Below are 18,570 nucleotides of genomic sequence, written 5' to 3'. Positions count from 1 at the left end.
TCCTCTAATGCTGCTGCTGTAGCCTCTTCAGTCTGTGTCTGAGGGGGATATTAACCCAAAGACACACCCACAAACTCTACCCTAGATAGACCCACATTCACTCTACCTGATTAGCCCAAACGCTTCAAAGCCTGAGATCAGCTTTAGGGGAGCACGCAGCGTGGACGTCCCTATCAGACCTCAAAGACAGAGCGAGGCAGAGAGAAGGGGCGGAGAGAGAGAGAGAGAGAGAGAGAGAGAGAGAGAGAGAGAGAGAGAGAGAGAGAGCGAGAGAGATTGAATACAGAGTAAGATGGGGTGAGAGAAAGAGAGAAGGGGGATGAGGACATTTTTGATAGAGTAAGAGAGGGGTGGACGGGTGGAATAATTTCTTTATAGCTCGGTTTCCATCCAATTGGGGGAAAAATGTTCATGTGAATATTCTATATGCCGCATAAATATAATATACACATTTTTTTCCACCAGAGATGTGTTTCCATCAAGTTGACTTGCAGATTAAAGGTTGTGCGTGACGATGGAGCGCACGTAAAAATACCTTTTGTGGTTGAATTCCCATGTGTCGAATAAAAAAATACAAGTTCATTTAAAATGGGTTTCCATCGTATTTTCAACTCTACTGATGGTTTTCCCACAAGAAATATAGTGTGCCCACTCTGGTATTTTTGAATATTCGCATGGAAATCTGTCACAACCTAGCTGATGTTATGGATTTTTGTTATTATCATCTCTGGGGAAATCATTCTTATTGGAAATAGTGTGTTGTGAGGTGACAGAAGACAAAGGATCATCGTTCCCAGAGGCTCCACAGAAGCAACAGCAGAGCTATGATCTCCTGCTGTACTGAATAATGTCTCTTCATCTCTCAGCCTGACCTTTGCTAATCTCCTCTTTCTCCACCTCTCTCCCCCTCTCTCTCCCTCCCTCCGTTAAAGGTTCAATGCAGCCGTTTTTATCTCATGATCACTTTCAACAACAAAAAAATCCCCCCCCCCACACACACCAAAGAAATTGCTTCTTAGCAAAGAGCCATTTCTCAAGATAGAATTTTGCATACAACTGCCTGGAAGTCGTCTTAATGGGGAGGGGAAAACTGAAATCTAGATTAGATCTAAATTATTGGCGGAGAGGTTTAGAACTCTCTTTCTTATTGGTCTATCGCAGGCCAAAACTCCACCCCACCAAAATAGGCTTAAACTTCAGGCAGTCTTTTCAAACAGCTCTTACATTTTCACAATTTCACAGTATTGACCCATGTTGACTCCAATTCCTCCCACAGTTGTGTCAAGTTGGCTGGTAGTGGATCTCTACTCTGAATAGTTTGTTCCGTCTCATCCTACAAATGCTCAATTGGATTGACACCTCTCTTTCTCCACCTCTCTGTCCGTCTACCCATGTTACCCTCCTCTCTTTCTCCACCTCTCTGTCCGTCTACCCATGTTAACCTCCTCTCTTTCTGCACCTCTCTGTCCGTCTACCCATGTTAACCTCCTCTCTTTCTGCACCTCTCTGTCCGTCTACCCATGTTAACCTCCTCTCTTTCTCCACCTCTCTGTCCGTCTACCCATGTTACCCTCCTCTATCTACCCATGTTAACCTCCTCTCTTTCTCCACCTCTCTGTCCATCTACCCATGTTAACCACCTCTCTTTCTCCACCTCTATCTACCCATGTTAACCACCTCTTTCTCCACCTCTATCTACCTCTGTTAACCTCTTTCCTTTCTTTACCTCTCTCCATCTTAATCACTCTTCTTCCCCCTTTTACCTATACTCTGTCACCTCCCTCTTACTCTACCTCTCTTTCTATCCCCCTCTCATTACAAACCTCTGTTCACCTCTATCTCTCCTGCCTTTTGGGACTCCCACACTGACGCGACGTCTTGGAAGTTGAAGCGGAGGTTCTGTAAGCATGTTATGACATGTTCTGTACTGCTAGTCCAACTCTGTAGAAACTGTACCGTTTCAGCTGTGTTGATTAAATAGAGGAATAGATCATGGACAGTGTCTTTATTGTAATGGATAATGCCCTTGTAGACCTAGTTCCTGTTGCTCTAGTATTTTATAGCTCTACGTCTGGGAGTTCTATGCGCTTTAGTTCTGGGTCCACTGGTGTGTGACAGAGTCAGTCTGGACATCAGTAGACACACCACAGGCAATGGCTGACCGATTACAGTGATTTCCTCAACACAGCATCTCAAAGGATTCTTCTTGTCCGGCCCCCTTCTGAGGACTAGAAAGGCGCCCCTATAACCTAAAGACAAACAGACAGACTAATACACACTCAAGCACACACAGACAGACAGACAGGTGTGTGCTCGCACAAACAGACAGTACACAGGTGCTGCTTCAATGAACAGAAGGAGAGACGTTGAGGCTAGTGAATAGCATCACCTTTTATAGACATCGGGAACCTCTATTTACCTTAGCAGAGTGCTGTGTACACACACACACACACACACACACACACACACACACACACACACACACGCTAGCACTTGAGAACTAAGTTGGTTTTCCTCACTGTAACTTTGCTCTCCTCCGGTATCCAATGTTTATTTGCATATTCACTCGCACAATGTACATGTAACGCCATACGCATAAACAACCCATCACAAATGGATACAGACACTAATGGATACCAGTACATATGCAGGCAAACTCACGTGCGTAATGTAGCCCACACACACTCACGTAAGTGGAGTACCTACACCTACGACCAAGTCTCTCACACCCACAGTGAACTGGATCCGCTTACAACTCTGAGAATAAACAACGGAGGTCTTACCTTTCCGATAGGTCCGATCCTGCTTATTGGATTGCATGGAAAAGGTCCCCATGACGAGACCCATGTTTGCGGCCGCACACTGGGTTTGTGTGTGCGATTGATTGAGTGTGTGAGTGTGGTACAACTGATTCCGTTAAGATATGAACATGAGGCTACTCTGTGTGCCAGCCAGTGTCATTCCTCTTCCGTCTGACACCTACGCAGTTGTAATGCCTGTGTGTGTAAGTGTGTGTGTGAATGAGAGAGAGAGAGAGAGAGAGAGCAAATGCACTACGGAGCTACCTTTGTCTGTATGGCAACACTGACACCCCTGGGTTTACAGCCATCTGTCGCTCTCTCTTTCTCGCTCTCTCTCTTTTTCTCTCACACACTATCCCTCTCTTACTCTCTCTTACTCTCTCTCTGTCACTGGCTTCCTGTCATTCTATCAATTCCTTTCACACTCTCCCCATTTTCTCTTTACATACGCCTGATACTCCCCCTCTTTTTCCCTCTCCGTCTCTTCCTCTCTTTGTCTGCCTCGTGGGGAGATGAACACACTGTTGCTTACAGAGGAACAAGAAGCCAGACACAATCTCCCTCTACCTCACAGGGGAAAGCTGAAAGCCCGGGAGGAGAGAGGGAAGAAACCCTCGAGGAGAGAGGGAAGAGGGGTGCAGAAGGAATGGAGGAGAGAAAGATATATATTCAGTTTGATGAAAAGATCATATGAGAATTTGACTCTAGGTAATGCAAGAAGCAGCTGAGTGAGAAACGAAGAGAGAGAAAGAGATATGAAGTGAGAAAGGGGAGGGGGCTCTTCTCAGCCCCTCTTGCTATTCTGCAGACACGCCGTCTGCCTGTTGTGAGTGGTTTTGGGATTATCTCACACATGACTGGCTTGGCGCGCGCTTGTGTGCGTGTTGCTTGTGTCTGTGCGTATGCAGTGTGCGTATACATGTGCATAGTGTCTGTGTACTCCTATTTCAAGTGGGTATGTGCTATCGTGTGTGTGCAGAGTGCTGATACACGTACAGATACACTGAGCCATACATGTCTGGAGTGTTGCTCATCGTTCTGTCACCACTGACCTGATACACAAGGGACTGCCTGGGACCACAATAAACCTCCTGTGTTATCACACACACAAAACCACATGGGACGACCAGGGAGTGCTCTCAAACACAGAAATGAATATTAGACCAGGAGTGCTTTCACACACATTAGAACACTGGCATTCTGATTTACAGGAGACCCCATGGGATCACTAGTACCCACACACCCATGCCAATACTTTGGCATTGTAATAATATAATCCAAATAGATTTCATTTAGCATCCGCCTCTGATTTAAAGCGACTCAGTGATACCTGTGTACATTTATGTACAGGTGTTCCCAGGAATCACACACACTATCCTGGCGTTGCAAGCGCCATGCATGCCCTACCAAATGAGCGACAGAAATGAGGAAGTGAAACCACACAAAATGACCTGAAATCACAAAGGACCATTAGCGTCATAGCATACACACCTCTGTGATCCCTATTAGACTTCCTGTCCTGTACTGGCAGGACTGCTACGGTATGGTCCTGTGTATCGACTAGAGCTTATTGAAATTCCCGGCATGACTTTACTAAAGAAAACTATTTACAGCAGCGAGGACTTCTCTAAGGCCAACAAGCATAAATGCCAATAACAGTCATTAGGGCAGCACTCTCATTAAACACACTGCTCCCTCAGCAACGGTAATCAATCAGAACAGGAGAGAGAGAGAGCGAGAGAGAGAGGGGGAGGAATGGAGGAAGAGGCAGAGGAGCTGGGAGGGGAGGAAGGAGGTGAAGATAGAAACAGGAAGGTAATGATAAGTGACGTTTTCGGGATATGCAAGAGTCATCCACCCCCCCCCCCCCCTGTCGTTCCTTCCCATTCCCTCTGCCCCCTGTCTCTCCCGCTCAGTGAAAGTGATATGACAGCACTTTAGATCCACCCTCACATAGAAGAGAAGCACACACTCTCTTTCTCTCTCCATCTCCCTGGAATGCACAGGAGGTTTGCAAGGAATACAAAACAGTGCGTGTCTGATCAGACATGTCAGGCAGGGCAGCAACATTCAGGCGGCCATGCAGCACCAGCTACTCTAGCACACGACAACAGGGCCACAACACTGAGCTTGTAACATACTGAAGTGGAAAGATAAAGCAGTGCTAGCCAGCTGGTGTTGGTTTTGTTGATCTCTTTGTTACTTCCTGAAATAGACAGAATAGACAGCCAGACACATTCAAACGATCTTCTTCCCCTGCTATTCAGTGAACACTCTTAGAAAAAAGGGTTCCAAAAGTGTTCTTCGGCTGTCCGCATATGAGAACCCTTTTTGGTTCCAGGTAAAACCCTCTGTGGATAGGGTTCTACATGGAACCCCAAAGTTTTTTTTTTTACCAGAAACCAAAAAGGGTTCTTCAATCGGTTCTCCTACGAGCACAGCCAAAGAACCCTTTTAAGTTTTAGATAGAAAAATATGTGCTAAGTGTGTACATGAAAATGTTGAAAGCGTTGTATCCGTGTTTGTATTCGTACAATTAAATTCAGTATGAAAGCGGTTCAGCACAGTGAAACGCTAAGCCACTCTAGGCACGTTAAGTGGAGAGCCATTAGGTTAGTGTGGTGGGGCCTTACATATTCAGTGTTTCCACACCGTGGAATCATTCCAAAAATATTTAAAAACGGCCGTTCCTCTTCCTCATCGTAAAATGTGTCGAGGTCTCTAGGATGATACAAACAAGAACAGCAAAGGTTGACAAAGGACCAGAGCGTTAAAGGACATTGAGGGAGAGCAAGAGGAGGGAGAAACGTGGAAGGTCAGAGAAGAAAGACTATGTAGGCACCGTGGGTCGGGTGAACGAGAGAATGAGCAGCACTTCCTACTCTACGGCAGACAAAACCGACTCAATCAGAGGTATTTCAGGCCAGTGTTCTAATGTGGCTGCGTGTGTAAAATTGAAATAAAGAATTGTAGGATATCTTGAACTGCCTTGTTGGGGAGAAAATCTGCATTTGGTTCGCAGAAAACGTCAGGAACAGTAGATCTTGCTGCAGATTATGTCCTGGCATGTCACAATATAAGGGGGGGGGGGGGGAGCTGGGAGGGGAGGAAGGAGGCGAAGATAGAAAGAGGAAGGTAATGATAAGTGAAATTTTTGGGATATGCAAGAGTCATCCACCCCCCCCCTGTCGTTCCTTCCCATTCCCTCTGCCCCCTGTCTCTCTGGCTCCGTGAAAGTGATATGACAGCACTTTAGATCCACCACATCCTCCACAGGAGAAGCACACACACTTTTTCTCTCACTTCTCTCTCTCTCCATCTCCATGGAATGCACAGGAGGGTGGCAAGGAATACAAAACAGTGTGTCTGATCAGATGTGTCAGGCAGGGCAGCAACATTCAGGCGGCAATGCAGCACCAGCCACAACACTGAGCTTGTAACATACTGAAGTGGAAAGATAAAGCAGTGCTAGCCAGCTGGTGTTGGTTTTGTTGATCTCTTTGTTACTTCCTAAAATAGACAGAGTAAACAACCCAACACTTAAAAACTCTCTTCTTTGGTATTCCTCTAAGGAATACTGTGGCTCTGGTAGTGATGAACAGAGTAAAAGACACAGTTCTCCAAGCTTCTGTTGAGTTTGGAGGTACTGTCACATAGTTCCACTGAATGTCACAGCCTGGTCCTGGAATCAAAATAGACAGAGAGCCACCTTGCAGACAGACTGGGATTAAATATTTTCTTTTTCCATAGGCCATATGAATATTTTACACACACCATTACCCTACCTCAGGAGTCCACCTGCCATGCACCTTGTTTGAGTGTGTGCGTATGGGGGGAGGGGGGGGGGGGTATTCTATCACCTTATTCCTTTACATATGGGACATGTTAGCAAAGCCATTCAACTGCGCAGCTCCCAACCATTACTTTGCTCCGTTCATTTTTCCCTCGATCCTGACTAGTCTCCCAGTCCCTGTCGCTCAAAAACATCCCCACAGCATGATGCTGCCACCACCATGCTTCACCGTAGGAATGGTGCCAGGTTTCCTCCAGACGTGACGCTTGGCAGGCCAAAGAGTTCCATCTTGGTTTCATCAGACCAAAAAATCTTGTTTCTCATAGTCTGAGAGTCCTTTAGGTGCCTTTTGGCAAACTCCAAGCAGGATGTTATGTGCCTTTTACTGAGGAGTGGCTTCCGTCTGGCCACTCTACCATAAAGACCTGATTGGTGGAGTGCTTCAGAGATGGTTGTCCTTCAGGAAGGTTCTCCCATCTCCACAGAGGACCTCTGGAGCTCTGTGAGAGTGATTATCGGGTTCTTGGTCACCTCCTTGACCAAGGCCCTTCTCCCCCGATTGCTCAGCTTGGTCGGGCGGCTAGCTCTAGGAAGAGTCTTGGTGGTTCCAAACTTCTTCCATTTAAGAATGATGGGGGCCACTGTGTTCTTGGGGACCTTCAATGCTGCATACATTTTTTGGCACCCTTCGCCAGATCTGTGCCTCGACATAATCCTGTCTCAGAGCTCTACGGACAATTCCTTCGACCTCACGCTTGGTTTTTGCTCTGACGTGCACTGTCAGCTGTGGGACCTTATATAGATAGGCAGGAGTGTGCGCCTTTCCAAATCATGTCCAATCAATTGAATTTACCACAGGTGGGACTCCAATGAATTTGTGGAAACATCTCAAGGATGATCAATGGAAACAGGATGCACTGGATCTCAATTTCGAGTTTCATAGCAAATTGTCTGAATACTTAAAGTATTTCTGTTTTTTGTTTGTATTATATTTGCAAATAATTCTAAAAAGCTGTTATCGCTTTGTCATTATGGGGTATCAGATTGCTGAGGAAATGTTTTTTTTCAGTAAATTTCATTGAAGAAGGCTGTACAGTAAAAACATGTGTAAAAAGTCAAGGGTTCTGAATACTTTCCGAAGGCACTGTAACCTCAGCTGGCCCACGATATTCTTCCCTCTTGCATAGACGTGACACATGTCCAAATCTTTTGCATTTATAAAACTGCAGGGGCTTGTGCACCAAGCTCTTACAAGGTATCTCATTAAGCCTAGCTTTACATGAGAAGGGAGAGACTTCATCTGGATCTCCCAGGTAACACTGATCTAAATCCTCACTCCGACTAAAAATACAACTTGGCTTCTTTTGTTTCCTTTCTTTTTAGCCGCTGTAGTCCACTCATTCTCACTCTCTGTGCTCTCATCTTCAGCCGACTCGCCATCAGTTTCAAACAGAACATTAGTTTCTGCCATCTTCCCACCCTCTGACTAGCGTCATGTTGCCATTAAATGCAGCTCTAAATGGTGAACCTAAATGTCCAGAAGGTGTCATCATAACCAAAACAAAATGGGGTTTCTATAAACATCAACATATTTATTTTCAAAATTATATTATATACACAATTCAGCACAATTTCTTTTCCAACAAAATGGTCAGTTTTACGAGGGTATGTTTGGCAGCATGAGTGAAGGACGCTTTGTTGCTAAATAGGAAGCCGATTCTAGATTTAATTTTGGATTGGAGATGTTTGATGTGAGTCTGGAAGGAGAGTTTACAGTCTAACCAGACACCTAGGTATCTGTAGATGTCCACATATTCTAAGTCAGAATCGTCCAGAGTAGTGATTTTGGACTGGCGGGCAGGTGCTGGTAGCGATCGGTTGAAGAGCATGCATTTAGTTTTACTTGCAATTAAGAGCAGTTGTAGGCCACGGAAGGAGAGTTGTATGGCATTGAAGTCTGGAGTCTGGAGGTTAGATAACACAGTGTCCAAAGAAGGGCCAGAAGTATACAGAATGGTATCGTCTGCGTAGAGGTGGATCAGAGAATCACCAGCAGCAAGAGCGACATCACTGATGTATACAGAGAAAAGAGTCGGCCCGAGAATTGAACCCTGTGGTACCCCCATAGAGACTGCCAGAGGTCCGGACCTCTGGCAGTCTCTATGGGGGTACCACAGGGTTCAATTCTTGCGCCGACTCTCCAATTTGACACACTGAACTCTGTCTGACAAGTAGTTGGTGAACCAGGCGAGGCAGTCATTTGAGAAAACAAGGCTGTTGAGTCTTCAAATAAGAATGTGATGATTGACAGAGTCGAAAGCCTTGGCCAGGTCTATGAATACAGCTGCACAGTATTGTCTCTTATGGATGGAGGTTAAGATATCGTTTGTCGGGGTCCAGATTTTGCAGCTCTCTCAGAACATCAGCTATCTGGATTTGGGTGAAGGAGAAATGTGGGAGGCTTGGGCAAGTTGCTGTGGAGGGTGCAGGGCTGTTGACCAGGGTAGGGGTGGCAATGTGGAAAGCATGGCCAGCCGTAGAAAAATGCTTATTGAAATTCTCAATTATTGTGGATTTATCGGTGGTGGCAGTGTTTCCTAGCCTCAGTGCAGTGGGCAGCTGGGAGGAGGTGCTTTTATTCTCCATGGACTTTACAGTGTCCCAGAACTTTTTGGAGTTTGCGCTGCAGGATGCAAATTTCTGTTTGAAAAAGCTAGTCTTTGCTTTCCTAACTGCCTGTGTATACTGATTCCTAACTTCCCTGAAAAGTTGCATATCGTGGAGGGCTATTCGATGCTAATGCAGAACGCCACAGGATGTTTTTGTGCTGGTTAAGGGCAGTCAGGTCTGGAGTGAACCACGGGCTATATCTGTTCCTGGTTCTACATTTTTTTGAATGTGGCATGCTTATTTAAGATTGTGAGGAAAGCACTTTTAAAGAATAACCAGGCATCCTCTACTGACGGAATGAGGTCAATGTCTTTCCAGGATACCCGGGCCAGGTCGATTAGAAAGGCCTGCTCTCTGAAGTGTTTTAGGGAGCGTTTAACAGTGATGAGGGGTGGTTGTTTGACCGCAGACCCATTACGGACGCAAGCAATGAGGCAGTGATCGCTGAGATTCTGATTGAACACAGAAGAGGTGTATTTGGAGGGCAGGTTTGGGTAGGATGATATCTATGAGGGTGCCTGTGTTTATGGATTTGGGGTTGTACCTGGTAGGTTCATTGATAATTTGTGTGAGATTGAGGGCATCAAGCTTAGATTGTAGGCTGGGGTGTTAAGCATGTCCCAGTTTAGGTCACCTAACAGCACGAGCTCTGAAGATAGATGGGGGGGCAATCAATTCACATATGGTGTCCAGGGCACAGCTGGGGGCAGAAGAAGGTCTATAGCAAGTGGCAATGTTGAGAGACTTGTTTCTGGACAGGTGGATTTTTAAAAGTAGAAGCTCAAATTGTTTGGGCACAGACCTGGATAGCAATACAGAACTCTGCAGGCTATCTCTGCAGTAGATTGCAACTCCGCCCCCTTTGGCAGTTCTATCTTGTCGGAAAATGTCATAGTTAGGGATGGAAATTTTAGGGTTTTTGGTGGCCTTCCTAAGCCAGGATTCAGACACGGCTAGGACATCCGGGTTGGCAGAGTGTGCTAAAGCAGTGAATAAAACAAACTTAGGGAGGAGGCTTCTAATGTTAACATGCATGAAACCAAGGCTTTATGGTTACAGAAGTCAACAAATGAGAGTACCTGGGAATGGGAGCGGAGCTAGGCACTGCACGGCCTGGATTAACCTCTACATCACCAGAGGAGCAGAAGAATAGGATAAGTGTACAGCTAAAGGCTATGAGAACTGGTCTTCTAGTACGTTCGGAACAGAGAGTAAAAGTTGCAGGTTTCTGGGCGTGGTGGAATAGATTCAATGAAAAATGTACAGACAAAGATATGGTAGGATGTGAATACAGTGGAGGTAAACCTAGGCATTGAGTGATGATGAGAGAGGTATCAATTAAACCAGCTCCGGTCACCGCATGTGTGGGAGGTGGGACAAGAGGGTTAGCTGAGGCATATTGAGCAGGGCTGTAGGCTCTACAGTGAAATAAGACAATAATCACTAATAATCACTAGAGGGACGTCGCAACGGAAGAAGTCTGTTGTAACCCCCTCGTGCGGATACGTCGGCAGACCAGTCGTGATGGATCAGCAGGGGTCCGTGTAGTAAAAAGATCCAGGCCAATTGGCAAAATAGCTATAGTAGCCCAAGAAATTGGTTGATGTACCTCTTCAGCTAACAGTCCGGTACGCTCTAGACAGCTAGCGGGTCGTGGCTATCAGACTAGCAGATGGGCATTCAGGGGACGTCGCGACAGAGGAGCCTCTTGAAAAAAACCCTCGGGCGGATTACCTCGGTAGTCCAGTCATGATGGATCGGTGGGGCTCCGTATCGGCAATAAAAGGGGTCCAGGCCAATTGGCAAAATAGGTATTGAAGCCAAAGGAGTGGTTGATGGACCTCTTCAGCTAGCCGGGAGATGGGCCTAGCATAGGCTAGCTCCAGGCTAATTGGTGCTTGCTTCGGGAGAGAGACGTTAGCCAGGAGAAGCCAATCGGATAGCAGCTAGCTAGCTGCGATGATCCAGGTGAAGAGGTTCATAGCTTGCGGTAGGTATCCGAAGATATGGAGAAAAATAAGTCGGAGGTGGGCTGCAGGAGAGTATGTTGAAGTTGGGGTTAAGAAAAATATAAAAATATATGCGAAGAAAACATATATAAAAAGATAGATATATACACAGGACACGACGAAGACAAAGACGCCTGACTGCTACGCCATCTTGGATTTTAAATTGACTTACAGTAGGCTATTAGTGTGTGAATGAGTGCATTTATGTGATCTACATATCTTTTAATTGTTAACTTGTCTTTTGAGACAATGATTGTAAGCAATGATGAGCATGCAGTCTGCACCTCATCACAATAGTAAACCAATGAGAGAAGCAGGACCTCTAGTTGTCATGAAAGGAACTGACATATAGCAGAGCTACACAGCTACCAGCAGAGGTCAGTGTTACTCTGTCAGTGACTGCTCAGTGAGCCAAAGCCCAGACAGACCTGGGGCCTTAATCATTAAGGCGATTCTTTTTCAAACGTTTCTTAAACAGAAGCAAACTGAACGAACGGGGAAGGACCTACATGAATTTGTCCAATATAAACTCTAGTTTTATTTGCAAATTGCAACGGTTTGCAACTGTCTGTACTAATGATTATACAATGGACTTAGTGCTTTTTGTCCTCTGTTTGAACTGAAATAAGAAGCAATTGATAAGCAATGTGCACAAAAGAAAATCGATATACCTAACAAAGACAAAATGTGTGGTGTTTTGTCTCACCCATTGCCTTTATGACCATTGTGTAATCCAATGTTCAAAGACACAGATATAGCTCTTGTTCCCTGTGGAGCACTGAGATTGTGCAGAGACAGCCCAGTGAGATAGTGTGTGTGTATGTGTGTGTGTGACGTTATGCAGACCCTGGTCTCTTTCTTTTCCTAATCACTGTGTGTGAGTGTGCGCGGTTGTGCGTGCCGTGCTTGTGTGTGTATGTGTGTGCGTGTGTGCTTTCAGCTTTTAAGGAGCCATTTGTTACACAACATAACCTCTGCAGGGCCCCTAATGACATCATCTCAGTGTGACCTGGAGGCCAGTTTTACCCGCTCTCTCAGAGTACAGAGCCAGCTTTACCACCAGTGTGTGCTGTCAAGTTTGTTGCACCCTCCAAGCACAAAGTAAATTGCAGTACGCCTGTGCGCACAGCCGGGTCTCATAGACTAGACGTAACATAGAAAATGTAAATCCGGGACACTCAAACTAGTACGATATGTCACATTTGGTATATAGGGTGGTTGGGTAGGCGAACGTCGAGTTTTTTTGCTTGAACGGACATCACGGACAACACTAGCATTTTAGCAACTTTGTTACTACTTACAACTTCTTAGTATGTTAGCTAACCCTTCCCCTAACACTAACCTTAACCCCTGACCTAGCTAACGTTAGCCACCTAGCTAATGTTAGCGTTAGCCACATAGCTAACGTTAGCCACAACAAATTGGTATTTGTAAAATATCATACCTCTGAGTCCAGGTTGGTGTGCATGTGTGTGTGTGTGTGTGTAGGTATGCTTGTGCTGTATGTCCTCCAGGCTCATAATGTACTGTACAGTACTGTATTTGAGATTGAGCTCTTTGTTCTTCCTCTTGCCCTGCTTTCCTTCAACAATAGAGGAATGAGATAATGAATCACAATAACATGAACACGCACACAATAATCCAATGAATCACAACAATAAACCCCTTCCTTTTCATCCTATAGTGAGAGCATCACTGTGTTCCCCCGCCCCGCTCTTGCGTTGCCACGCCGACATGTTATTACACACATTCATCACACACACACATTGCTCTCTATCATGTTTATCACTCCTCCGTTAGCACTCATTCCCCCAACCTCTTGTTTATACAAGAATGAACATCATTCTGACAGAGATAGGGGGAGGAGAGAGGGAGCGAGGGAGGGAGGGAGAGAAGGGTGAAAGAGAGAGTGATAGAGTAAGATAGTGACACGAATAAAGAGAAATGGATAAGGAGAGTCGGGGAAGGGGAGATATATCGATAGCAGGGATGGGCAACTCCAGTCCTCGGGGGCCAGAGTGGTGTCAGACTTTTTCCCCCATCTCAGCTGATTAAACTAATTGCATTCTAAACTGAAGATCCTGATTATTGGAGTCAGGTGTGTTAGCTGGGCCTGGGGCAAAAGTGTGACACCGGTCAGGCCCCCAGTCAGGCCCCCATCCCTGCTCTATAGGATAGATGGAGCTATCCAAGAGAAGCCATGCAAACTCTATACGGACTGACACACAAACACATGTACTCAGCTGTATACAAACCCCCACACAATCTCATGCACTTACATACAGTACATACAACCCCACAACAGACACTCACAACCAGGTACAGCAACTTAAACCCTATAAACTCCCATACTGTACAAACAGTATATTCACGTGACCATGCTCAAACTTGTCCTTGGATGCATGCTTACACACACACACACACACACACACACACACACACACACACACACACACACACAGGCCAGTGACATACCTTTTTTGAGAGTCCCTGTGATGAGTTTGTGCAGGGACAGGACAAACTTCACCAGTCCCTGTTTACAGCGCTTGGCACAGCCTGCCATTCTGACTCCAAGTTGGGCCAAAGCAGCCCAAGAATGGGCAAAGGGTGGCAATGTGGTCTGCAGCAGGAGGTACAGTCTATGTTTGAAGGCGAAGGAGTTTATAGATATTTATTCAAGAAGATACGCAGTTCAGAGGAGGACCTCTTCTGAATCTCTCTTCCTGGGCTGAAAAAAACAGTGATCTCACCCTCTGTTTCCTGATCTCTCCCTCCGTCCCTCCCTCCGTCACATACCCCTCCTCTTTCCCACTGAATCTTTCCAATTCTCTGTCTCTGACTGAAAGAGAGATAGTGAATGGGGGAGAGAGTGAGAGAGTCAGAAAGGAACAGACATGATTGGTAAGAGAAGTCTGATGTCTGAATCCAACTTTTGAAAATCATATATCTGGTTATGTTCCCTTACAAATGACTCCAAACTTCCAAAAGAACCTGTATAGACAATCCAGTGTGCTCCGTGTGCCAGAAATGATCCTGCTTTAGTTTGTCCTCTTTCTTGTCTCTTTCTTCCATACTCCACTTTCAGCACCACTACCGGTGGACAGCTTCTAACAATGCAGGGCAACGCACACATACTGAGATCTAACACTTGCTCTCTCTCTCTCTCTCTCTCTCTCGCTCTCCCTCCCCTCCCTCTTTCCCTACCCCTTGCACATACACACACAAACCCCCTGCACTGCGCTCACATATGCTTTATGCGTCTCTGTATAATTCCAGTACATGACCTCACTAACAGCCCCTCCATATAGTCTCATATTTTATGTATAGTACTGGTCAAAAGTTTGGACACACCTACTCATTCAAGGGTTTTACATGATTTTCTACATTGTAGAATAATAGTGAAGACATCTAAACTATTACAGTGCCTTGCAAAAGTATTCACTCCCAAAAGTATTCACACATTTTTCCTATTTTGTTGCATTACAACCTGTAATTTCATGTTATGGACATACACAAAATAGTCAAAATTGGTGAAGTGAAATAAAAAAAATGGTCTAAAAAAAATTCAAGAAAATGTCAAACTGAGAAGTGGTGGGTGCTTATCTATTCACCCCCTTTGCTATGAAGCCCCTAAATAAGATCTGGTGCAACCAATTACCTCCAGAAGTTGCATAATTAGTTAAATAATATTCACCTGTGTGCAATCTCGGTGTCACATGATCTGTCACATGATCTCAATATACATATACCTGTTCTGAAAGGCCCCAGAGTCTGCAACACCACTAAGCAAGCGGCACTATGAAGACCAAGGAGCTCTCCAAACAGGTTAGAGACAAAGTTGTGGAGAAGTACAGATCAGGGTTGGGTTATAAAAAAATATCAGAAACTTAGAAAATTCCACGGAGCACCATTAAATCCATTATTAAAAATGGAGAATATAGTACCACAACAAACCTGCCAAGAGAAGGCCGCACACCAAAACTCACAGACCAGGCAAGGAGGGCGTTAATCAGAGAGGCATCAAACAGACCAAAGATAACCCTGAAGGAGTTGCAAAGCTCCACAGCGGAGATTGGAGTATCTGTCCATAGGACCACTTTAAGCTGTACACTCCACAGAGCTGGGCTTTACGGAAGAGTTGCCAGAAATGAGCCATTGCTTAAAGAAAATAATAAGTAAACACATTTGGTGTTCACCAAAAGGCACGTGGGAGACTCCCCAAACAATATGGAAGAAAGTACTCTGGTCAGATGAGACTAAAATGTAGCTTTTTGGCCATCAAGGAAAACGCTATGTCTGATGCAAACCCAACACGTCTCATCACCCCGAGAACACCATCCCCACAGTGAAGATTGGTGGTGGCAGCATCATGCTGTGGGGATGTTTTTCATTGGCAGGGACTGGGAAACTGGTCAGAATTGAAGGAATGATAGATGGCACTAAATACAGGGAAATTCTTGAGGGAAACCTGTTTCAGTCTTCCAGAGTTTTGAGTCTGGGATGGAGGTTCTCCTTCCAGCAGGACAATGACCCTAAGCATACTGCTAAAGCAACACCCGAGTGGTTTAAGGGGAAACATTTAAATGTCTTGGAATGGCCTAGTCAAAGCCCAGACCACAATCCAATTGAGAATCTGTGATGTGACTTAAAGATTGCTGTACACTAGCGGAACACATCCAACTTGAAGGAGCTGGAGCAGTTTTGCCTTGAGACATACCCCAAGAGAATGGCAGCTGTAATTGCTGCAAAAGGTGTCTCTTGACTTTGGGGGGTTGAATAGTTATGCATGCTCAAGTTTAATGTTTTTACGTCTTATTTTTGTTTCACAATAAAAAAATATTTAGCATCTTCAAAGTGGTAGGCATGTTGTGTAAATCAAATTACCATCGTTTGAAGAATCAAGTGTGCCTTGAATTCTAAATAAATCACTGACAGTGTCACCAGCAAAGCACCCCCACACCGTCACACCTCCTCCTCCATGCTTCACAGTGGGAACCACACATGCAGAGATCATCCGTTCACCTACTCTGCGTCTCACAAAGACACAGCGGTTGGAACCAAAAATCTCAAATTTGGACTCATCATCTTTGCAGCAATTCAACCACAAAGGCCTGATTCAGTCTCCTCTGAACAGTTGATATTGAGATGTGTCTGTTACTTGAACTCTGTGAAGCATTTATTTGGGCTGCAATTTCTGAGGCTGGAACTTATCCTCTGCAGAGGTAACTCTGGGTCTTCCTTTCCTGTGGCGGTCCTCATGAGAGCCAGTTTCATCATAGTGCTTGATGGTTTTTGTGACTGCACTTGAAGAAACTTTAAAAGTTCCTAACATTTTCCAGATTGACTGACCTTCATGTCTAAAAGTAAAGATGGACTATCGTTTCTCTTTGCTTATTTGAGCTGTTCTTGTCATAATATGGACTTGGTCTTTTACCAAATAGGGCCATCTTCTGTATACCACCCCTTCCTTGTCACAACACAACTGATAGGCTCAAACGCATTAAGAAGGAAAGAAATTCCACAAATTAACTTTTAACAGGCACACCTTTTAACTGAAACGCATTCCAGGTGACTACCTCATGAAGCTGGTTGAGAGAATGCCAAGATTGTGCAAAGCTGTCAAGGCAAACGGTGGCTTCTTTGAAGAATCTAAAATCTAAATACATTTTGATTTGTTGAACACTTTTTTAGTTACTACATTATTCCATATATGTTATTTCATAGTTTTTATGTCTTTTATTCTGTTATTCTGCAATGCTGAACATTTTAAAAATAAAGAAAAACCCTGGAATGATTAGGTGTGTCCAAACTTTGACTGGTACTGTATATATATTCCATCCAGGGCATTCTCAAAGTCTGTACATAAGCAACAAATGTCATACACACCAAGCCTAACATCTCATTTCACTTTCAATCTGCCCTGTCTGATCAATCAAGCCACCAATCACATCCATACCAGTTCCACTGTCAATTTTTCTATCAGCCAATCATTTATAGTGACAAATTTAGCCTTTTTTCACAGGTCAGATATGAGTGACCATAAAGCGTAAGCTCCGCCTCCTTCTCAATCTCTCCGTTGAGAGCCGGAAGCTTTCCTTCCTAAACAAACACACTTCAGCTATAGGTGAGGAAAAAGCAAGGGACAGGGAGAGGGCTGAGAGAGAGAAGAAGAGGGGGAGAGAGAAAGTGAGAGAGAGTTAGAGAGCATAGAAGAAAGGATGGAGCAGTAATCTTGTAAACTGGAGAGCTTCCATGCCTGTACTATGTACAGATACTTCTTTATTATCCCCAAAGGGAAATAAAACAAAGCAATTGAATGCATTTATTCATAAAACACAGGCTGGGTCTAATAGCATTAGCACATTAGAAAATGGTGGAAAAGCAGATACACAGCGGCATGAAGGAAGGGAGAAGAGGGGGGAACGAAAAATAAATATACAGGAATAGCAAGTTAAAAAGCGAGTGACTGTTGGTTGAGAGAAAGAGCTCAGGAGAGTGGAAGCGTCGATGCCGGTGGTGCTGTATAATGTGTCCAATGCGCCATAAACTCCCATAGTTTATACATGCTCAGGCTGTGGGGCTCGCCAAGAACACAAGATCAACATCTGCATATAGACAGAACTAGCCCTGAGACTCACCTACACTAGTTTACTACCACTGACTCCTGGAGGAGAAGAGGAAGAGGGAGAGGAGAGGAGAGGAGAGGAGAGGAGAGGAGAGGAGAGGAGAGGAGAGGAGAGGAGAGGAGAGGAGAGGAGAGGAGAGGAGAGGAGAGGAGAGGAGAGGACGACAGGGGGGAGAAAGGACGAGGGAAAGTGTTTGGAGGGGCTTATGGTCAGACAGATACAACAGAACAAAATTGGAACATAAGATGGGGGAGAAAAGAATGAAAGGAGATAAAGTAGTAGTGACCATTTAAGCAGAGATGTCATAATGTATTAATTAGAGGAGGGGAGGGTAGAAAAAGAGAGATATGTGGGGGAGCAGTAAGTGGATGAGTGGACGAGAACTGACGAGTAGAGTAGAATGTTTCCATACAGCTTCTCTGTTTGCGGTTAATAACTGTGGAGATTAATGAGAGGGTGAATTTGCATAAACATGTTTTCTTAATTCAGCCTTCATTGTTATACCACCTTCATTGTTATTCATTAATACGATTAAGGTTACGTTTACGTATCGATTCAAGGCTGTAATATGAGATAATTGCTTGTCTCTTCCCAAATTTGAAGTGTTTTTGTTTGATGTTTGTTTATGCAGGGATTAACTAGTGTTTCCATCTCTTGCCTGGCGGGAGAGA

The 18,570-nt window shown here is 44.8% G+C and overlaps 1 protein-coding gene across 2 annotated transcripts in view; it reads right to left on the bottom strand.

Annotated features, from left to right (window-relative positions):
* LOC110488650 (A-type potassium channel modulatory protein KCNIP1) overlaps positions 1–13,942 on the bottom strand; it is a 41,286-nt gene extending 27,344 nt beyond the window's left edge. Inside the window, exon 1 of one of the 2 annotated variants that reach the window (XM_036942763.2) lies at positions 13,749–13,942. In XM_036942763.2, the coding sequence (XP_036798658.1) occupies positions 13,749–13,836 (88 nt within the window). In that variant the 5' untranslated portion in view covers positions 13,837–13,942. Of the gene's footprint in view, positions 1–2,783; positions 3,332–13,748 lie in introns of those variants that run through there. The other variant, XM_036942764.2, reaches the window with a different exon arrangement.
* Between the last annotated feature and the right edge of the window lie 4,628 nt (positions 13,943–18,570).

This window comes from Oncorhynchus mykiss, chromosome 14 (assembly GCF_057628025.1).
Source record: "Oncorhynchus mykiss isolate SJ-2025 chromosome 14, ASM5762802v1, whole genome shotgun sequence".
Taxonomy (NCBI): Eukaryota; Metazoa; Chordata; class Actinopteri; order Salmoniformes; family Salmonidae; genus Oncorhynchus; species Oncorhynchus mykiss.
This window is presented reverse-complemented; position numbering and strand designations above follow the sequence as displayed.